General features: G+C 43.7%; 6 protein-coding genes across 8 annotated transcripts; 4 read left to right on the forward strand and 2 right to left on the reverse strand.

The window, feature by feature from the left end:
• The first annotated feature begins 24 nt into the window (after nt 1-24).
• Nucleotides 25-1,625, forward strand: LOC126577170 (cell division control protein 6 homolog). Its single transcript, XM_050238613.1, has 2 exons — nt 25-417; nt 488-1,625. The coding sequence occupies exons 1-2, from the start codon at nt 38-40 to the stop codon at nt 1,524-1,526; spliced, it is 1,419 nt and encodes a 472-aa protein (XP_050094570.1). The 5' UTR covers nt 25-37; the 3' UTR covers nt 1,527-1,625.
• Nucleotides 1,626-1,792: 167 nt separating this feature from the next.
• Nucleotides 1,793-3,014, forward strand: LOC126576614 (intraflagellar transport protein 46 homolog). The gene is made up of 4 exons (XM_050237921.1): nt 1,793-1,961; nt 2,025-2,091; nt 2,165-2,514; nt 2,586-3,014. Exons 1-4 carry the CDS (start codon nt 1,794-1,796, stop codon nt 3,012-3,014), a joined length of 1,014 nt encoding a protein of 337 aa, XP_050093878.1. The 5' UTR covers nt 1,793.
• A 42-nt stretch (nt 3,015-3,056) lies between these two features.
• LOC126577173 (rubber oxygenase-like) lies at nt 3,057-4,891 on the reverse strand. 2 transcript variants are annotated; one of them, XM_050238615.1, is made up of 6 exons: nt 4,761-4,891; nt 4,567-4,684; nt 4,193-4,399; nt 4,002-4,127; nt 3,767-3,877; nt 3,057-3,705 (listed from the first exon to the last, which is right to left on the reverse strand). In XM_050238615.1, exons 1-6 carry the CDS (start codon nt 4,789-4,791, stop codon nt 3,234-3,236), a joined length of 1,065 nt encoding a protein of 354 aa, XP_050094572.1. In that variant the 5' UTR covers nt 4,792-4,891; the 3' UTR covers nt 3,057-3,233. The 2 variants fall into 2 exon arrangements, with proteins under 2 accessions (XP_050094572.1, XP_050094571.1); XM_050238614.1 differs by having other exon boundaries at nt 4,567-4,687; nt 4,761-4,883.
• A 953-nt stretch (nt 4,892-5,844) lies between these two features.
• Nucleotides 5,845-6,772, forward strand: LOC126577175 (dynein light chain Tctex-type 5). The gene is made up of 5 exons (XM_050238619.1): nt 5,845-5,862; nt 5,927-6,022; nt 6,097-6,138; nt 6,204-6,296; nt 6,367-6,772. Exons 1-5 carry the CDS (start codon nt 5,857-5,859, stop codon nt 6,730-6,732), a joined length of 603 nt encoding a protein of 200 aa, XP_050094576.1. The 5' UTR covers nt 5,845-5,856; the 3' UTR covers nt 6,733-6,772.
• On the reverse strand, nt 6,764-7,862 carry LOC126577174 (uncharacterized). Of its 2 annotated transcripts, none has more exons than XM_050238617.1 (2): nt 7,288-7,862; nt 6,764-7,216 (listed from the first exon to the last, which is right to left on the reverse strand). In XM_050238617.1, the coding sequence occupies exons 1-2, from the start codon at nt 7,610-7,612 to the stop codon at nt 6,948-6,950; spliced, it is 594 nt and encodes a 197-aa protein (XP_050094574.1). In that variant the 5' UTR covers nt 7,613-7,862; the 3' UTR covers nt 6,764-6,947. The 2 variants fall into 2 exon arrangements, with proteins under 2 accessions (XP_050094574.1, XP_050094573.1); XM_050238616.1 differs by having other exon boundaries at nt 7,279-7,862.
• A 355-nt stretch (nt 7,863-8,217) lies between these two features.
• Nucleotides 8,218-10,189, forward strand: LOC126575976 (uncharacterized). The gene is made up of 2 exons (XM_050236995.1): nt 8,218-8,294; nt 8,376-10,189. The coding sequence occupies exons 1-2, from the start codon at nt 8,229-8,231 to the stop codon at nt 9,753-9,755; spliced, it is 1,446 nt and encodes a 481-aa protein (XP_050092952.1). The 5' UTR covers nt 8,218-8,228; the 3' UTR covers nt 9,756-10,189.
• The last annotated feature ends 11,771 nt before the right edge of the window (nt 10,190-21,960 follow it).

A 21,960-nucleotide genomic window follows, 5' to 3' on the forward strand; every position in this document is an offset into this window, starting at 1 on the left:
TTTTGGTGCCCTTTCCAATTTTCCCCAAAAAATCACGATGCAGCGCCGAACTCGCCAAAGTTTACGATTATCCATTGCTAACGACAAGGAAAACGAAACTCAGCCTGCATCGCTACCCACGAGCGTACCGCGGAAGCGAAGATCAACCCTAGCAGTCCAGAAAGTGAGCGATGATCACGAATCTCCCAAAAAAGTGTCCCGCAAAACGGTTGGCAGAAACTCGCAGCTGCCGCTCATCACTAGCGAGGAAACGGAAGCGTCGGTCTCTGCTCCGGAAGCCACTGCCCCGGAAGATGAAGAAAGGGAAGAGGAGCAAGTGGTGGGTAAACTGCCGGAACGCGAGAAGGAATACGATGAGTTGGTAAAGTTTGTCGATAATGTGATCGAGACCGGAGGGTCCGGCAGCTTATACATAAGGTAAGGAGTGTTAAAAAGGGGCACGGTTCTGAACACAATGTCTAACGGATAACTGTTTTTTTTCCATCAGCGGACCGCCTGGAACTGGGAAAACGGCCACACTGCAGAGAATCCTGAACCACCGAGCATTCGCCGGTAAGCTGAAACCGGTCTACATTAACTGCACGTCGATCAAAAGCGTTGGAAGCATCTATAAAAAGATTTCCGAGGAGCTGGGCCTCAAGGTGACCGGGGGAACGGAAAAGCAGTACCAGAGTGCCATCGAGGCGTACCTTCAGCGAAAACACAAAACCATTATGCTGGTGCTGGACGAGATCGATCAGCTGTCCAGCAGCAAGCAGACGATCTTGTACAGTATTTTCGAGTGGCCAGCAAGGCCGACGGCGCGACTGATTCTCGTGGGCATTGCCAACGCGCTCGATCTGACCGATCGACTGCTCGTTCGGTTGCAGACTCGCTGCGAGCTGAAACCACATCTCATCCAGTTTTTGCCATACACCAAAGCCCAGATCATAGTCATACTCAAATCGTATCTGGAGACCAATGGCATAGTGGATCGATTCCCCGAGGCAGCACTGGCACTGCTGGCGGCGAAGGTTGCTGCAACGTCGGGAGACATCCGGCGAGCCCTCTTCATAACCCGCCGGCTGGTGGAGGGCATGAAGAAAGAGGAACGCACGAAAGGTGGCGGTGTTGTGTGCGGTGTGAGCATCGCTCAAGTCATGACCGTGCTGAACCAAGTGTACGGTGGATCGCAAGCGATTAATCATGATCTCGACGAAGGCTTGCCGCTCCAGCAGAAGCTGCTCATCTGTTCGCTAATGCTCGTTCTGAAGCATGGCAAGAATAAGGATATCACCGTGGGAAGACTGCACGACGTGTACAAAACGATCTGCGGCAAGCGCAACATCCAAGCAGTCGATCAGAGCGAATTCATCAATCTCTGCTCGCTGGTGGAAACGCGAGGAATTGTGCGGTTGCAGGGCAAAAAGGAACCGCGCATGCACCGGGTGTGTTTGCAGTGGGACGCAGAGGAGGTCAACACGGCTCTGAACGATAAACAGCTGATTGCGAGCATCGTAAACGACGTAACGTGTTTGGGGAAGTAGCGCGTGTGACCGAGTGAGTTTCCATTGGTGTAAAAGTGTGTTTTAGTTATTTACTTTGAATGTTTTGACAAATTCTGTCCTGAATAAAGGCTATTTTTGAGAAAATATTCATGTGCACTGCAATATATTTGAGAAACGGATAAACGGTTTGGGAATCCCTTTCCTATGGTCATGTTGTCCGCCGGTAAACATGGGTTGCCATGGATACGCTGCTATTCCAAACAAACAGTCGAGATCGAATTGTGGTTTTCGGATGAAGTACAAGCGATGGATATGTACGACGAGATGTACGAGATTAAAAATGGACGTGAAATCGACGATAGTCCCCCACCCGATTTAGACGTGTCCGGTTCACTTCAATTCGTTAATCAGGAGGATGAAGAAGAAGTCGATGATGATGATGAAGAGCGGCTGGGCGACCGACCTCAGCGAAAGGTACGCATTAACCGGGCAAATGGTAACTAGGATCAGCCAACTTTTTCTTTGGTTCATTTGTAGGAAAGCTTCAATGAAACCCATCCCATGGCCATGCTCGATGAGGGTAGCAAAGTGTCCCGTTCAATCGGTAAGCCGTTTGCACTTTGAGCGTGTTTGAAAAGACACCAATCACTCACCAATCAGTTCCCTCCAATGCCAAGATTCTACACAAAAACGAGAACTGCGCAAAAATGATTCCATGACCGATAGCAGCGGCAGCGTGTCGGATGATGATAAGGGACCGGCCAAAAAGCTGGTCGAGGAGAAAGAGTTCAATCCGAAGCTGTACGAAAACATCGATGCTCCGGCCGACGTTAAGGATTTGTTTCAATACATTCCACGCTACACGCCCCAGAGGATTGCGACCGATTACAAGCTGAAGATATTTATTCCTGACTTCATCCCAGCGGTGGGTGATATCGATGCTTTCCTGAAGGTGTTTTCACCCAGTCCCGTGAATGAGAAGAACATCAAGAAGCTCAACGCTCACATTCAGAATCTGGGGCTTATGGTAAATTGTTTCGCTCTGCCAAACAACTGCCAAAAGGCGATCGATTACTCATCGAATCATCATCTTTTTAGATTCTAGATGAGCCATGTGGTGATCAGAGCGATAGCGTCTTGCTGCAGATGAAGCTGCGATCGATTTTTACTAAACCGATCGAGACGCCCTCGGCGATCGTACGCAGCTCACGGGATATTGATCGATGGGTCACGGAAATTCAGGCACTCCGCACTAGCCAGTCGGTGCAAGGGGCAGCCAGTGCACAGAAGCAACCGAACATCAGCATTGACAATCTCATGTCCGAGTGGCCAGAAGAGGTAGAGCGGACGTTGGATACCCTCGGTTTTCCACCGGCGAACCTGGACTGCAGTTTAACGGAGTATATCAAAATCATTTGCAATATTTTCGATATACCACTACCGAGCGATGAAAGCCAAGCCGATTACATCTATGCGTTGTACAATTTGTTTAATCTCTTTCTCGCCATCAAGCAGCAGCAACAATAGATTGTGAGGCGACATTCATTATGATTAAACGGTAAATTTAGTTTGTTTTTAATTTTTATTAATGTACAAGGTGGTTTATTTCCACAGGTCTGTTTATAACTTATTCAGCAGTATGTAAGTGTTACATACACTACGCTTACATCGTGCATTTGAAATAGTATACAAACCGGTGGCGTACTGGCTTTCTTCTAATTAACTGTGTTACCAGAAAACGGTCACTTACTTCAATATACGCACGTATGAGTCACGTATGCCGAACTTGAAAAACGCAAGAAACGGGAAGTAAGTGATGAGAAATCGGGCGAGAAGCATTTGAGAGTTAAAATACCACCGAATGACGCTAATTCGTAGTAGAAAAGAGTGTAAGTATGCCATGGTGAACAGGACAAAGCGCGCATAGTAACCGAAATGTTCGTAACGACGCACTTTGCTCGGTTCGCAGTCTCCCCCCGAATGTACGGTATCAGTGTCGAAGTAATGATAACCGGGAACATTAATGAGACGCATGGTCATGTACGTGAAGCTGTCGAACTCGATGAATGGGTTAAAGCACCAGAGACCATCGATCAGTGCTTTGCCCATGTGCACGAACTGTTCCGTTTGGTTAAGCAGAGTAGGCCGTAGTATCTCTTTGGCGATCACCAGCATACGTTGCTCAGTTGTCTCAAAACAATCGGTGCATGCATTAAATCTGCGAAAAGTGGGCTGAGTTGAGAGAAAAGTACGAATGCATTGAGCAACGTGCAACTCACCGTTCCTCGATTCCCATCATGTGTCCAATTACGCGCCAAAAGTGCACGAAAGCGTCCATATCTCGTTGGTCACATTGTACGCCGAGCATGCGATAATTTATTATGATACACCTAAAAGCGAATGAAACACACGTTGTTTTTTCCAAGAAGACAACATAAATTTTACACATAAAGTTATGCTATAGTACATAATTTTGTTGTCGTAAAAGACGACGAGCGAGAGAAAAAGTCTTACCCAATGAAGCCAAACTGTGTGATTGCCATGTCTCGCTGTGAGATGATCATTTTGGAATCAACGCTGGAGGCATGTCTGCTGACGCCAGCATGCGTTTTTCTAACGTAGGTGACCGACTTCCAGGCCCTGCGGCAGTGAAACGAGAGAAATGTTATCTTCAATTGCGGTAAAGCGCATTTATCGGCACGTACCTGGAGTTGGGTTTCATTTCCTCATAGTACCACTCGAGCGTATGGTAGATGGTGCTTAAATACCGTCGATAAGCGGTTCGCGGTTCCGAAGATTGATTCGTATGCACCAGCACACGCAGTATCGAGGGAACCGTTATGATCGCCAACAGTCCGCATAGCTTCCCCACGAACATTGCGAAGAAGTTGCGTTTGAATAACTCTTGACCTCTGCGCATCCCCGACGAGATGACGAGATGAACACCAAAAAAAGGAGAAGAAAAAAAAGCAAATAAGTGCCCATCCCCATTTGAATAGCCAGTTGATTGTTATGCATGATTGACTTGCGTAAGCAACGGAATCCGTCGGATGCGTCGTCCACGGTGACACTGTTTTACCTTCGATATTTTTCATCGTCGTACCATTCTGGAAGTTCAATCTCTCCATAGTCCACCGATATGTTGGCACCTTGATCGAGGATCTTCAGGTAATAACTTTGATCACTTGAACTTGGAACTGCTGTCGTGGACGTGGAAGCCAAAAGAGAAAGTTATGAGTCGACCGACCAATTTCTCTATTCATCTGTCCCTACCTTTGATGCTTTCGTTGTTATTTCGATGCATGTTGCGGTACAATAAGACTTTTTGGCTCAGCAATCCACAAATCTACTGATAACACACGCGACGCTAACAACCCTTCCGCCCTGGTCCACGCGTGAACTTGAATTATTTTTTTCTCCCGCTTTTGTTGATTTTTTGTTTACTTTCCGTGGTACAGTGAGTGGTAATAACTATAATCCCAAGCGAATAATATCATGAGACGATAATTTTTTTCGTTAATAACTTGGATACTTTTCTGAAGGAATGAGGAAGACTTTATTTAATTCATAGTTCTTATCGTTATCTGCAAAATGGGGGACGGTTCCTTACCTACACAATAAATGGTGTTGTGTTCCAGACGTCCCAAGGACTCCCGAGGCTCCTGCGGTATATTGAACGTGGGATACCGAGATTAATTGCACTTCCTTTAGAATAAATGTAGAGAAACTCGACTCACTCATTTGAAATCTAATTTGCAAATGATTTTATTGAAGATCGTTTGCGCCTTTTATACTAATTACACTTCTTTATTCCGTTATTTTTTGTCGCTTAGACGCTGGAGCTACGTAATGTTGCTATTTAGGACATGGGGTAACACATATCTCGAGGCTTCGCAATTTTTTACTGTGATTCCAGCTGTGCTGATTGCAGCTATCTTGCGATCTTTTGTTCTTACTTTTTTTTGGGTTCAAAGTACACACTGATCCTTCCTGAGCGCTTAGTAGCGCCTGTCGTATATTTTAAGTGATTCTGATCGTTCTTGGTCGCTAGAACGACCAATTTTGATACGAAATTTGTGGATTTATATTTCTACTCTTCGTGTTCTCTACAATATCGGCTGTATAAAGTAGAAACCAGCGCTTCGTTGATTTCCTTTTGCTCAAGGTACCTTTGCATTTGCGTGAGGTAATTATTTTTTAACAATTTCCTAAGCGACTATCAAGCTATCATTTGAATTCGTCCGTTCAATATGTAGTATGCTGCTACTGAATCAGAAGTTTAAAAAAAGTAGGCTTAGTACTGCGATTCAATTCGTGGTCAATGAGTTTTTCATCAAATATGGCCAATGCCAACGAGCCCGGCACCACCATGGCAGTAAGTAGGAACAAAATAAATGCTTAAATGATAATATTATCTTATTTGACCGATCGTATTTAAGGATGTGAAAAACTCAAAACAGGCAAAGAAAATAGGCTTTGTCGAGGCTGAAGGCTTAACCGAAAGTGAGACGAACAAACGACCAGAGAAATCATATGTAAGCCAGCGTTTTATGAATGCTGTTCGATTATTATTATTTCATTTTGATTATTTTCATTTGCTACTCCACAGCGTAAATCTACTTATCCACGTGAAAGTATGGCTGAAGTTGCGGTAATAAGATTATCATATAATGGTTTTGGGATTTGTTTAAAAATTGTTTTCCTACCTATTTTCAGCGTAAATCATCAGTTTTCGTACTGTCCCGATTGATGGCACCAGCGAAATCCTCTTTTCAGATACAAAAAGGTTTCAATGATCGTACTAGCATGGTAAGAGGAAAACCTCAAATGTTTGTCCAAAACTGCTTCATAAGAGAGTATCTATTAACTGCTGTTATAGTACATGGTTCCACGGTTTCAAAATTCATATCGTCTTGAATCGAACAATCCATTTCATCGCACAAGCATGCAATCGATGATGAACCAATTTTTGCAGTCTTATCTCGACGATTACAAGTATGTTTCGAAGCGGGCGAAAAGACTGGCGGAAAATTTGAGTGAAGAACTACGGAATCAATTCAAACGGTATCGGTTTGATCGCTATCGCTATGTAGCAGTGGTTAACGTTGGAGATAAGGCATCCCAGGACTTTAAATGTGTCGCCCGAGCGTTGTGGGACGCGGAGAAAGATAATTGCGTTTGTTTTTCGTACGAAGCAGCAACGTTTTTCGTCACAGCCAGCGTGTGGGCCATTTACTACGAGTGATATCATATGAATAAAGAAGGAAAAAATCACATTCCCTGCTCTTCCTTTCGGAATGCCACAATGATTCATTTATTGATCAATTGAAATTTGACTAGATTTCACAAAACGGCGTAATCACTTCGCCAAAAAATTTAGCAATAAAATGTAAAGGTTCCTTTGACCATTTTTACAATAGGATGTCTTATTCTATTTGCAATTTAAACTTGTTGCTCAAGCTACTCTGAATCAGACCATTGCGTTATCATAAATCGTTCAGTGGACAAGGTTGTTGTGGGGCTACTGCTCCGCTTCCGCAATTTGGCCATCCAAGCATCTTTGGAGTTTGTATCTTCTTCCCTATCGTTGCACCTGTCGTGAGTCCGCTTATGAGGTGGTGCCACATCGCTTTTATTCGATCTTGCATTGGTCCGATGTTCCACTGGGCTACTTTCTCCGGAAAACAAACCCTTTTTCCCATAGGGTACCACTACAGGTTTTGGTTCGTCTGTGAAGTTCATCAACGTATTAATAGTTTTGTTAGGTTCGCAGCAAACAACTAGCAAGTACCTTCGTTACCTTCTCCCGTGGAAGCAGTCCAGCACATGGCCCGTGGTTTCAAACGGCTGCAACCCTTGGACTTGGAACTGCTCTGATCGTCTCTATCTTCTCTGCCTTCATCGAAGGAACCTACTCCGCTGTCTCCGTCGTATTCTTCACTTGAAAGGCCTTCGTTTTCGGTGGCAACTGCCGTGGCCGTGGTCGGATTACCATCGAGGTCAAAGTTAAGCACTAGCGCTCCCATACGCCGTTCAAACTCTCGAGTGTAAGGCGATTCAGGTGGACAGCGGTCACCGCTTGGGTTCACTTTGCCCAGATCCTGAACGAACGATGCGTACTCCATTTTCACGACCCGATTTGAAGAAAGCTTCCTTCACTTCATCTTTGGAAAGTTGCGCATTTACAAGGGTTGCTAAGCAACCTTTAAAAAACGGATTGCTAGGTTTGGTTCTGGGCAACGCGAGGCACTTGGAGCACTATAATCAACCGCTCTGAAACTAAACCAAGTCAAGAAATCAGAAAAGAACGGCGGCACATTCCGGAATTCGATTTACGTTTCCCGCAAAGAGCGAAACGGGTCGGAAAATTTTGTTTTGTTTTGCAAGCGTCTGATACTGTCATAACGCGCGCGCGATGTCAACGACCCGTAAGTAACGGGAAATGAGCAGCCGAACTGTGCCAAAATATTCATCAAAATGTGTAAATTAAACAAAAACAAAGTCCTCAAAACTCTTTCCGACATGTTCAGAGTGCAATTTCTAACGAGAATCATGGGAAAACTTTGGGGAAACAACGGAAAATGGTCGTTTAAAGGCAGCTGGAGCGCGCAATCGGGCCAGTATAAACCAATCATTCGAATTTTGTAGTAGAATTTTGCTGCTCAGGCAAATTTTGTTGTCAGACAAGAAAAAACAAGAATCGCGCAAATTCGTGTTTTGTCCGTAATTATTTTGTGAAACATGTCGCCCCCATGCAAAAGAGCCAGACGCAGTTTAGAAACTACCATCAATAGCCTGCCCGACGAGGTAAGCAAGCGCTATGCGCAGGTTCTACTGCGTTCGGGATGCTCTTAACGTTTTACTCTTGATGTGCATGATCTTCGACAGGTGATGTGCATGATCTTCGACCGGCTGCCTATTCGCGATGTAATTCGCTCTAGCGTAACATGCCGTCGATGGAACGGTATAATATTTAGGAGCAACTATGATTTCAGAATTGCCCTGAAAGTTATGGCATCGAACTGGCGTGTTGTGACTAAGTCGCAACGTTGTTACAGACACGTCGTATGGAAAGTACGCGATCAAGCAATTCCGTCGACATGGAAAACTATTTATCGCAAATTTATGAACAATCTCACCTCACTGGAGATCGTTTTTACGGATAAGGTCAAGAAGAAGTCTATAGCCTCCCTGGTTACTTTGATAGCGGAGGCAATACCACAGATGACTAAGCTTCGGTCGCTTCAGTTAATCGATATCTGTGAACAAGATCATCAAGGCATCACAGCAACTCTTCGCAGTAATTCGATTAGAAGTCTTACATTCATGTGCAAATTTAAAGTTTGGGTGGATATGCCACAGTTGGAATCCTTCGAAGGTTATTTGTACGCATTGAATACACCAGATGAATGCACCCACTCACATGCGCTCGATAAGCTGAAGGAACTAATCGTAGAACGGGATGCGGAAGAGCCATTGCCGTTATCGACAGCAGCTATCATACACATCATTCGGCGACTAAAAAACATTGAGAAAATGATATGGTATAATGCCATTGAAGAAAGAATTTTTATCGCAATCTGTGAGCTATGTTCAAAGCTAAAGGAGTTTACCTTCAAAGCGCCAATGAGTCATTGCAATGTGTTCAATATGTCTAATCTGAAAAAACTAACCCATCTTCGAAGCCTTGGAATTTGCGGTTTGCTCTCAGAGCAAGATTCGGCTTTAGATTGCACAAGCTTAACCCAGATAGAGCACCTACATCTGGGATTTATAATAGGGGGTGATGTGAAAATTCCCAAATCAATTAAAAAGCTGGAGGTGAATATTAATCATTATACCGAAGAAAGGATGATTAAAACTATAATCAGCGGCGCAGCGCATTTGAAAGTATTAAAGGTGACGTTTGGTGGTTATAGAGGAAACCAAGTGTATTACAATGAACCCGTTAAATTGTTGAAGGCGTTGTCGCATCTGAGACAGCTTGAAGTTTTTCAACTGGAAGGAGGGCTCTTCAATGCATCTAGTTTTCTGCGGATGAATGTACCGCTGAGACGTTTACACACACTACAGTTCCATCGTGCCAAACTAGTATCAACTAAATCTGCTCGTGCAATCCGGAAAAATAAGGCAGTGTGCACCGAATGTGGCGGAATCGGGAAAATGTTGCCTTCGAACTTTAACTTCGCCGGACTGATGAGAAGGTTCCCCAGATTGAATGTTCCGGAATTTGCATGCTGTACAATGTTACCCAGACATATGTTGTGACTCAGAACATAAGCGTTACGATAGTTTTCCGTCGGGCTCTGATGGCTATAAATTGTTAGTGGCATGTACCATGAATGTAACCGTCATATGAGAAGGTTTAGGAGCTACTGGCAGCAGTGTGGTAAACTAATTTCTCTTTAAAATGCAAAAGAATAGAACCTGTTGAAGAGTTGTTTATTTCACTTTCTTCCTCAAAGAAGAAATGCGTAAATGAAACGTAATTACTTGGAAATTAGAAAAAAGATAAACAGTTGAACTGTACAACCCATTGAACTCCCAACTGTTGCCCGATTTAAGTATCTTAAAATTAGTGGCAGATCGCAGATTAAAGATATAGATCGCGTAGATCCCAGAATACCGCTGGAAAGGGAAGTAGAAACAGGTGTAATGAGATGGAAAATTTAGAAAAAGCTAATTAATAAACCAACAAGCGACAAGTTATGTATTCTTGCTGGAAATTGCTGGAAATAGAAACATATTCACTAGCCAAACCTTTCGCTTGAATGGATCTTCTACTTTGCATAAACACAGTTGCTCAACACCAGAAGATGTCGTGTGATGTTTGCTTTGGTAACGTGCTCTCAGTTCCGTTCTGTGGTTCGGTATTATGATCACATGGCCAATGTTTCAACCGGAGTCGCATAATATTGTATGTTTTTGTATTTTCTGAAATCCATTGCAGTATGGAACTGACGCTGGCAAGAATTGGCAATGCGAAGCAAATGAACCGTGATCGTCAACTTCAGTCATTCGGAGCATTTGGAGCGGTAGCTGCATTCATATCACCATCGGCAGCGACATCACGGAGGATGCACCCATGCATGTGCCGGCACTTACAACGGAGAACCCTTATGCCAGCAGAGAGATCAAAATGCAATCAATTTTATCATGCATGATTCTCCCTATGGACCGGCATCCCTCCCTCTTTGCTTGCCGATGCAGTCATCCCTAGGCATTCCAGGCCAGTACGCATGTAATGGATTTTAAGTACAGCCGAGCCTCGCTCCCTCGCAATGCAGTAATCAAACATGTTGTGTGCATGGAACTATACATGATACGAGGCCGAGGTAGTATGCGGTAGTTGCTACATACAGGCCGGCCAGTAGTACGTCGTCCTTAATGTGCCGCTTTTCTAGCTCACACTCCAGTATATTCACGCATTTGTCGTCTACCCCCTGCAACGAAATCATGCCCCCGTGGAAATCAATAATGATGCTCGCACGAGGTTGGTGCAGAAAAAGAAGGATTTGGGTGATGGGAAGAAGGTTAGTATATTATATCCGTAAGTGTAAAGTTGTCTAGTATTTGACTGATTTTTATTTACAGATTGTCGTTTAAATGCTTATTTTTGTGGAATGCATGCAATTGCAAATAATAGTTTTGGAATTTGGAAAAAAAGGAAGGCAGTTCTGGAACTAACTTCACTCAATCCATCTGATCTTGCTCCCCTAGGGCTTCGGATTATAACGTCATGTAAAGAGCAATTGTACGATATTGTAACTGTAACAATATCCTCTAGATCTTGGATAAGGTCAAGTAAAGTTATAAATTATTAGAAATCTAAATACCCGGATTGCTTGTGGTGAACCAGCTGAAATGGTGGCCAACCCGGTATCAACGACCAAACAGTTGGTTCTAATGTGATAATGTAATAATTAAAATGAGCTGTTTTCGCACAGTCAAGTAGTAAATTAAGATCTATACTGTCATTATCAATGCCATTTGAAGCTAGCGATTGACATGAAATTACTAGAATTGGCCAACAGAAGCTGAGTGTTCTGTTCCATCAGGACAACGTAAAGCAACACGTGTTTGTAATGGTTTGTTCATCAAAAACACCGAGAGGTATTTCGATGTTTAGCGGCTAACATCTCCTTTGAAAGATGTCCCAAGTTAGTATCGCGTACCCGAAAATATCACGTTACAATTGTAAAAAACACAAGGGCGGCCCTTATTATAGCTATGTGCCCAAGGTCCCAGGAGGGTAAAGATGGCCCTGGATGGGATCGAAGTTGGATTCTAATAGAACTAAAGGCCAACCCATGCATGCAACATGTAGCGATACCAAGACTTCGGAAACTAAGACTACAAACCGGTGTTACTGAGGGAAACCAGGGAATCCGATTACCAATGAACCGCCACTCATTGGACTGGAGAGGGACAGTGCGCGTATTACCACCATCAACCGGAATCGAAGCGTCACGAGGGAGCGAAGTGACCAAAATGCAATTAGGCTTGGAAAATTGTCATCCCATTCTCGGAGGTTCGGTTCGAAGGCTTTACACCGATCACGAAATGAACGTTGTAAAACCGTAATGTTCTAGAAGAAGAATGTGCGGACGAGATAGGCTCGCTAGATGGATACCATCATCCTCCACACAAGCTTCCGTGTGGGATTGATACTGGCCGGTGGTTCGATCATTTCATTTGCTTGCCCTTGTCCCCGCAGATCTAGCGTGGTGTGGCACTGTAGAGTGTGCGTTCCTCCTTGTAGAGTAGCTCCGTAGTAGGCTACTCTCCGTGGTGGATGATTCTTTTTTGTTGCGTACGATTGAGCCAAGCCCTCGAGTGGTGTGACGGAGGATGGGGTTTATGGATTATGGCCTAACTAAAGGACTCCGGAGGCTCGCCATTCGCCTCCGCCTCATCGCTGTCGTTTGCGCCCAGTAGCCGCCTCCCACGGCCATAACCTTCAACAATGGTTCGCCAGGGCAGGGCGTTAGGGGGTGATGATGGCAATGATTAAAAGGCGTGCGTACGTCGGCATTTACCGGCCGCCCTGATATGGGCCGCCGGGTCCGCCGGTGCGGTGTGCGAAAAGCAGCGGAACCAAATAAAAACGAAACAGTGTGAGCAGGGAACAACAAAAGAGCCGCTGGCCCAAAAGCCCAATCCTTATCTATGGGCTCGGTTGGTTTTTTTTCCCTTCTCTCTTTCTCCTTTGGCCGATGCGTCGATGCCGATGGCCACGATAGGTTGTAGTGTAATATATTTGATGTCCATCGTAAAACTGGACCCCGCCGGCTACAGAATGCCGAATGCGTTCCTAGCCTCTCCCTCTCCTTCGTGTCCGCGGACCTCGGACGCAATAGAAGAGCGCACCCGTTGAGCAGAATCCGTCCATCTCAGCACACCACCACCACTGCTAGGATACGCGCGGCGCGGGCTTTTAGGTGCTTTTGTTTCCTTCGAGAGTGATTTTGTACTGAATGTATTTTCTGCTGCCTTCCGTTTGTCCCTTGGCCCGTTCCTCCCCCGGTGGGAGTGGAAATAAAACGTATCGCCCCCCCACCCCGGCCTCTGAAGCAACGCACAGTTCGGTCGTCAATGTCCAGTTTCGGTAATCGGTAGGCGGTAGGTCAGCACACTGACGAAATGAGAACCCGGTGGCCATACTCGGAACAACCAAATCACACCCCCTGCTCTGATATAGACTCTGGATGGGTGGGGATGGACAACAAAAGTAGGTTTTTATTAAAAAATTCCCCTATTACTCAACGCATCCGGTCGTGCAGATCGATCACACCCTTGGCTCCCATCCATTACGGTGAATCCTTTCGAAGGATTTCCCGCTCAATGGCGGTTTACACTTCATCGAACGGTCGGTCGGTGTTTCCGACGAGGTGATGATAGGTGGCATTCGCCAGCGTCCATTCATACGAGCAACTGTTGGACTCCGGCGTACATGTGCGCCTCACTAGACTACGCCTAGCAATTATGCGAAGTGACACGAAGCATCGGCCCGGTCGATGGATCGATGGACACCGGGAAATAATACAACAAAAATCACACAAAACGGTTGCGGGAAACGGTGAGGAAACGGGCCTAGAAAGCCTCCACGGAGTGGGAATAAAACGCGATTCATTTGCTGATGGCTACTGGAAAAGGCCACTGCAGTTGTGGTGCGAGGTGCGAAGGTGGACTACGGACACCTCGCGTTGAATTGCAGGTAACCTACAATAGGCCCATGAAATGGTCACTGGTGGTGGTGGTGGTGGTCCGTTTTGTCCGGATGGGCATCGAATTTATGGCGATCCGCAACGCCAATGTCCTGGCGAAAGAAGAATGGCTGACCGTTCAAATTTATTAAACGCTCATTGTGTAGTGTCCCGCGTGCGGGTTGTGACGATTTTCCGACTTTTTTTTTGTTTGCCCTTTTCTGGGAGTGATTTCATTACGTTTCAGAACACACCCGTAACCCGCTGGTGGGCTGTGGGACAATTGGCCATAGGCCATGTGTTTGCCAAAACAGAAAAAAGAGGTGCGGATTGGTTTGATTGATGCAAACAGAAGGAACAGTTTGTGGGGCTTCAGCGCACGGCCTACTAAATGAATGTTGAAGGTAATGCGTTTCGTACGGATGATGTTCCGGGGAGGGATGGGGTGTAGCTGTTTACTGAACGGCTCTACAGGGGTGCAACAAAGAATTCGGGAACTCTTGCGTTAAATTGACATATCTCTAGTGATCCCATGCTCTCTTGGTTCAATCTGGTTTTTAAAATTGTTGCTTTTTTATAACAGTGGCATGAAACAGATTTTAAACAGATTAAACATTAGTTAGATCAATTTATAAAAGTCTCGGCGAGTAGTGTTGCGTATAGATTGTTTTCTCAAACAAAATCTTAATTTTGAAGGTGAGTTCTTTTTTCAAAACGTGATCATCGGTTACTACACATGTTCAGCAACTCATTTCTAATTTTTGGGTAGCATTTTGAAATTAGAAAAGTGTCCCTTATCACGATTTTGTTTAAGGGGGGACTTCCGTATTTTCCGGCCAAAAAAAGGCCCGTGTTTGACGATTTTTTGTGACGTAACCATTCAACTTTATTCTTTCATATGAATGGCATATTAAACTGCATCTTTTGAAGAATATTTGGTATGCGATTGCGATCCTGTCAAAAAACAAGCTTTACATAATTGTTAAAAAAAAGTATCAACAATTTTAATAATATCTTGACGGGGCTACCTGGCAAAAAGTGTACAGATTATGTGTTAAAAATTTCAAATCGATTTGTCCAGTAGATTTTACGGTACGATGGACACCGACTTTGAAAACGTTGGTTTTGAGAATCGCAAAGCCTTCAAAGTAGCGAGCTGCATGGATCCTTGTATGAAACGTGTATTTTCAAAAATCCATAACTTAGTCATTTTTGCTTCGATTGATCCAATTTTTTTACTCAATGTTCTTGAAAGGATCAGCATTCAGCTGAAAGCTTGAAAGGATCAGGATCAGCATTGCAAAATGTTTAAAATATGTGTCGCAAAAAAAGGTTTTTTTGTGGCTAAGGCGATTTTTTGTGAATAAACCATTTAACTTATTTTTGTCTAGTGAATGTCATATTAATCTACCATTTTTCAAGAATATTTGCTTGTATTTTGGGGAAGATTCATTAAAAACTTCATTCATGGTATCAAATTTATGAAGGTGCGTCTTCGTACTTTTTCCGGTGCCCATCGTTGCCGCGTGTTGGATCATGTGAAATATACAAATCGACATTGATTGGGTAGACTATAACTTTTCGATTTTTGACAGATTTTTTAAGTTGAAAAATTGATCACACTATGATCAACCCGGGTTCGTCACTTAACGGTCAAGTCTTTTGATTCGGAACAAAATGACAATCATTTTGTACAAAACTATTTCCCTATACATGTTTTTGCACATGCCATAATAAAGTGCTACTTTACAATTTTAGTTTTCGCAAAAAGCATTATTTATGGATAAAATGTTTAACAAATCGTCTCCAAGATACAACCATTTGGGGACGATTTGTTAAACATTTTATCCAAAAATAACGCTTTTTGCGATAGTGCCTAAAAACACGTCTTTTTCGTTTAAAAAAAAACAGTATCAACAATTTTTATGAAAACTCGACGGAGGACAGTTTTTTTCGATGGTGGGTGAAAAAACTTCATAGGCACCGTTAGGAGGGCAAGAGCTCCTAGAAAACAGTGTAAAAATTAGTTGTTCAAAATTTCAAATCGATTGGTCCATCAGTTTTTATGCTACGATGGGCACCGACTTTGAAAACGTTGCTTTCGGGAAACGCGCTTAAAAGTAGTGAGGCTCGATTTTTCAAATTTTCTTCAATTGAACCAAAATTTCTACACAATACTCTTGAAAGGATCGGCACTCACTTAAAAATGTAAAAAATAACCCTGATTTATGGTTGCAAGATGCAGATGAGCAATGTCTGACGTATGATAAGAATGATTTCTTGTTCGTCTTTGAATGACGGTAATGACTTTCAACAAGTTTCCCCGAGGATTCCTGCAAACCATCCTTTCAAACTTAAATAACAACAATTGTAACATAAAGAAATGAATGGGAGTTATGCTTGAGTAAAAAAAAACGCATGAGATTACAATCGAGAAATAGTCGAAAAGTCAGACAACTATTACTTCTTTGATGGTTATTATTAATTGTTTTATGCAGCAGCATTCCCCATTAGTACCTGTTCCAGTCTTTATTCGCAAAAACCTCTTACACAAGCATATCGACTAGTTTCTACGGTCAATCCGTCGTGTCAAATCCTTTAGCACCAACGCCCAATCGTGGGAGTGCGGGCGATGCACATGTGTAATCCGTGAATGAGTTCCGGTTATTTTCATTAGCTCACGACATGAGCTATCTTGCAAATGCGCTTTCTCAGCTCATTTACATACGGGTGGGTAAACATAGTTGCAGTCATTAAATAAAGTGCTTATTCGCGAATAATTTATTCAGGTTTTCAATTCAATTAGCGGCGATATGCGTGAATGTTAAGAAGCACCCAACATGGCCATATGAAACATGCCTTCAGGGCCAAGAGGAATTGAGGAAGCGAAAACGAGGAGTGACAGTACTTTCTGTTTACCTACGGAGATTGCAATTAAGTGCTACTTCCGACGTTCAAAACAAATGCATACGAGACTACCTTCTAGTCTCGGAGTAGTTTAGTAAAAGCCAAATGAAGTTCCCATGCAGCCATATTTTGTTACTTTGTTTGATATTCAACATCCTTTTGGTGGGTTCTACCACTGTTGATGATGCACAAACAAGGGAAGTTTATTGCTTTGAAAAGCAGATAGGACAAGGATTTGAAAATGGTAACATTGAAGTGGCCCTGGCTAGGGTGTGCTTATGTAACATTAACTCATTTGCAAACGTTAAAAACATTACCCCACCTGCGACACTATTTATCCCAATACAGGCCAATGGTGGGTCTGGTGACTGAGAGGGAAATGTTGCAACCCACCATTTAAAATATCTCATGGCAAAATGCAAGCTTGTAGCAATTGCAAAGTGGAGCCGTGAAATGAGGCGCCAGGGTGGGACCAGAGCGACAACAGAGTTCATTATTCACCGCAGGCGCAGCAGTGTGTAAGTAAATTCATAAAATCCGTAGCAACTGCCGGAGACCCCCCGGCCCATTACGGCCCCGCATGCTCCGATTCCTGTTGGACCTGCGGTTACTGTGATGCATTTGTTGGAATGTATTTTACGTAGAATATTTCTGTTTTTTTTTCGTCGAAATTTTGTTCAACAAGCCCCCCCCCACCCCGTTCCCCGACAGATCCATTTTGTAACTCTGCCAGTTCCGGTACATTGGTTGGTTTATTCTGTTTCATCTCTCTCCCTCCAGGTCGCTATATGTTAACGTACGGTCTCTGTCCTCTGCTCTCATAATTTATCCCACACCTCCAACTACCCCGTGCACCCCCTCTTTTCGCTTCTTTCCCTCACCCTTAAAGCGTGTGCAGTGCTGCAGTTCTGCTTTTCCCACATTCTGCAAAGGTTCGTTCGCTGGTGGCGCTAGCGTGGCCGTGCTGGTGTGGTACATACAGAGACCCGCACTTTTCCCGTAACGTGACAATCCGTGTGCACCAGAAACAATTAAACAAATTTGCATAAAACATGAACCAGTGCACGTCCTAGGAAAATATATTTTTGTATAATTTGCATTCTATTATTTCAATTCGGAATAATTGTAGTTAATTGACATTTTGAAACATTGAAGTCCAAGGAAAAAGCCGTCCAGTAGCGAGTAGTTTTCCTCACGTACGACGGGAATCCGTGGCCTTTCCGACCACCTTTCCGGTGGTTTTAAAGAGAATTTGAATACTGTGCGTTCTCAGTGCCCCAACGAGCAGTGCTTTTGGTTAGTGAAAATGAGATAAATACCAATGAAAACATGGATGGATTTTAAGGAAGTTTGACTTCCATCTCAGTAACGTACGATCTTCGCAGACTAGTGTCTTTATGACCCAATCCTTGCTGATGATAAACATGAATCTGAAGTGTAGTTATTAACTTAGCATCTTAGTAAATTTAAGACCACAATAAGACTACTGGCCATTCGCTTTACGGATTTTGCCGAAAACAGTTAATTCATGATGAAATTGTCCATTAAAATATGATGTCCATTATCAAATTACATCATTTTAGGTTTAATAAAATTAAAAGTACATGATAGTAAATGATTGCATTTTCAAGAAAATATAAACACATTTTTCGTTCGAGGAAACAAATAGACCTCGACAATGAAACATTGATCAGCCCAGAAATTTGTGATGTTACGATGGACACGGGTTTTGAATTCGATGCTTTTGGAAATTTTGCTTTTATGTTACGAGTAATGCATAATGCGTTGGTTTTTAACAGCAGCAGCTGTGTCATATTTCCTTCCATTACCCTAAACAAAAAAAGATTGTTCTTGAAAACATCCTACAGGAGAAAAAAATATTATAAAGAGAAATAAAATTTACACCGCCTCCCTTAAGAAAAAATGCACAAATTAGCTTAGCTAATTAGCCGCTATGATTATATTGTGTAACCGAGCAAGGTGTAAGATGTTGGCCAATTATTAAACCACACTTTTCTTTACAAGGGAGTATCAGCATCCTTTAAACTTAATTTAAATTTAAATTTGTTGCACTCACAAACATTCGTAATTTCCATCAATATTTTCCACTCTTCCCACCTGCCATACATTATTATTAAGCTGGGAATATTTCAATATATCTACAGTATACTTTTTCCCGATTCTTTCACGATCATTTACCCAACATTCAAAACCAGAAGTCCAAGAAAGAGTAAGTGGGGGTGCTTTATCGAAATGAAGACGATGACACTCCTTAAAATGTATGTTTTCTGGATGAATTTGCTTTTGCATTATAAAATCTCTCTGTTTTATCATTGAAAATAGAAGATTATCAATGTTAAAACAATGATCATGTTTTCTTCACTTAATCTTGTTCGTCAGTTGTTCATTGATATTCAAAGATACAGTGCAATCAGTAAATTTGATATCAAAAATGATATCATGAAGAAAAATGATAAGAAGAGCGGAGCAATTAAAGGAAACCAACGATGAAATAAAGTATGTTTTTTATGCCCTAGTGAACTGTTATTGGACGACGTTACTGGACGCTACAACTTAGTATTTAAACTTTAGACGGACATAAATCGGTCTTATCGGGTTTTTGAAGCGACATGTTCGCCATGTATTGTAATACCAAATTTAAAACACAAAAAAAAACAACTCGGTTCCTTTTAGCTCAGGACTCAGAACCCATAATCGTAAGACAAAACTTTACTTTACCATACCGCTGTTTTCGGTTGCCAGCTCGCCAGCAGTTGTCGAGTATACTACCCGGCCAAGTGACTTGAATCATGTTCGTTAAGGGGAAAAGTAACAACATTTTCTCTGCTTGGATTGCTCCGCAGCAGCAGCAGCATCAGACCTCCCGGGGGCTACTCAGCGAGTGCCATGTCCATATTAAGAAGCTAAACCTCGGTTCAGGGTTTCCGGACAATGTTTTGCCATGCTGCACTGCACTTTGTCCGCCGGGGCTGAGGTCCAGAACATGGCCTGGCCTCGACTCGGAAGAACTCGGTGTATAGGATAAAGTTTTGCTGAAATAATTGGCGAAAGCATCACGCTGCTACAAGAAGATCGGTGGTGAGTAAATATGAAAAGAAATACAGCACCAACAGCGGGGGGCCTGCCAGTGTCTCGAGATCTGTGGGTCATCGGTGGCTTAGGAGGGAAAAAAATCCGAATGGTGACGCATTCTTACGATACGGATCGTTTATTAGATTCTATACAGTCGCTTGGCAGGAAGAAGATGAGAATATCCGTGATGCGAAAATTCGTTGACTTATGCTGATCGTAAACACAAGAGACCTAGGAGAGTGTTGCTGGTGACGAACGACCTAAAGGTAAAAATAGACAAATGATTTCAATTATTTCACTACTTTACAACTTGTTTCTGCTTTTAGCTCTTTACTTTTATTTCACAAAGCTTCATAGTTAAGACAATCTATCGTACCATTTTCCCATCACCATCCGGCTTCGTCATAGGCGTCCGGTAAGACACCTAGCTCGATAGCTTTCCTCTTCATCCATTTATGATGCGGCCTGACGCCGTTTCCTGTCGCCATTTAGTAGTAGATCCTGGGAGGCAGGCATGCAGGCAGGTTGTTTTGATAAACACAGAAGCGCTTTGAAGCGTGATGCTACTCCTGGGAAAGTTAGATGAAAGCATGATAGAGCGCAGCGCAGTCCAACCACCACGGGGATTTCTTTGCCTATTTTTGCTTCTTCCCATTTCGTTTATGAGCATGAAGATAGTGACAGTATCGACCAGAAGCAGCGTCAAACCCCTTGTTACGGTAGCACCCCCCCCCCCCCCCCCCGTCCACTCTCCGGTCGCTGTTGTTAACTTTCCGGCTTTTCCGGAGGATGATGCGATGCAGAACTGGACGACGACCCGTCCCGGCTTACCGGTATATCCTTTCGTAGGGATACGGCATTCCTCGATGACATCGTGGTTCTTCCACGAGAAGCCAAAGTGTTGTAGCCGCAGCTCTGCGTGTGTAGCGCTTGTTTGCAGGCTGAAGAGATTATAACTATTATACGTGCACTCGCTCTCTCTCATAGTCGCTTTCTTTCCCTTTCCTTCGCTGCTATCATGCTATTTATCTCCCCGAGGACACTCTGCAGGAGGTGCCTGGGCGTTAAAAGGTATCACTATCTGTTTCCATTCCGCTTAACTTACTTTTTAAAAGTCAAGTAAGCATAAAAAGGCACATACACCTCAGCAGGCTACATTGCCGATGCACCCCGTTTGGGATACTCGCCCGCCCGTAGCCTACCTTGATCCTCTCGTACATCGGACCGCCTGCTGTGGTGCTCTGTGGAAGTGGATAACATCAGAAAACGGAAGCGGAAATGGAACCTTCGGACCCCTTGGGGGCATCAGTGTGAAGGAGCAAAACGAAGCAGTTCGCCTGTGAGTGGCTACGGTATCGGAGAAACGAGATTGGCAGAAGGAAAACTTCTTTAATCCTGCATAAATCCGCATAAATGCATAAAATAGCCGTTGGAGCCCGCTACCGGGCTTCATATTTTCTTTATTAAATTTCCAATACCCCTATCGGGGGATCGGCGATTTCGATGAACCTCGATCGCGGAGTGCCAAGCGGAACCTCGATGCAAAACCAAACCAAAACGTCTCGCATGGCATCCGCCGAGATGCATCGGCTTGCCTGACTCAGAGGAAGGCCGGCTGGTTGGAAGTGGATTGTTCAATGCGTTCAACCTCCAGGATGAGAACACAAAATCCCATTCGTTTCCGGTTTGTATGGCATGTGCATGTGTATCCCCGCGGGACATGTCGACAAAGCAGGAAGGTTTCGGTTCGCTGCAAGCGAATCGACAAACTTGGGAAAGGCTTTGGGATTTTGGGAAAATATGACACCATGACACACGGTGGCCAGCCGTAAGCTTCGGTTGTTTATTGGCCTGTCAAAAAGGGAAAAACCTGCTGGTTGTGGCACCACCCCACAGGATAGTAGGAAAGCGGAACGAAGCGGAATTCAAATCCGTGCGCTTGCCACTCGAGCACGGCGGTTAGGTAGTTGCGCCAAGGTGTAGCCATCAGTAGTAAGCAGCTCGTTCGGTTCGGCTGCTGGCGGAATGCAAAACAGCGGAGTATACACTACCGATGCTGTAGACGATCCTGCAGTGTGCTTCGAAGAAAAACTATGGAACCGATACACGAACAGATAGCATAGAAGCCCCATCACAAGTAGGATCTTGTTTAGAGAATTGGTTCGTGTTTGGTTCTCCAGCCCGAAGGCCTTCTTGGAAAGAGACCGAGAGAAAGAGAGAGAGAAAGGGAGATTTCAATCGATTAAAAGCGTTCAAACAGATCACAG

This window comes from Anopheles aquasalis, chromosome 3 (genome assembly GCF_943734665.1).
Source record: "Anopheles aquasalis chromosome 3, idAnoAquaMG_Q_19, whole genome shotgun sequence".
Classification (NCBI taxonomy): Eukaryota; Metazoa; Arthropoda; class Insecta; order Diptera; family Culicidae; genus Anopheles; species Anopheles aquasalis.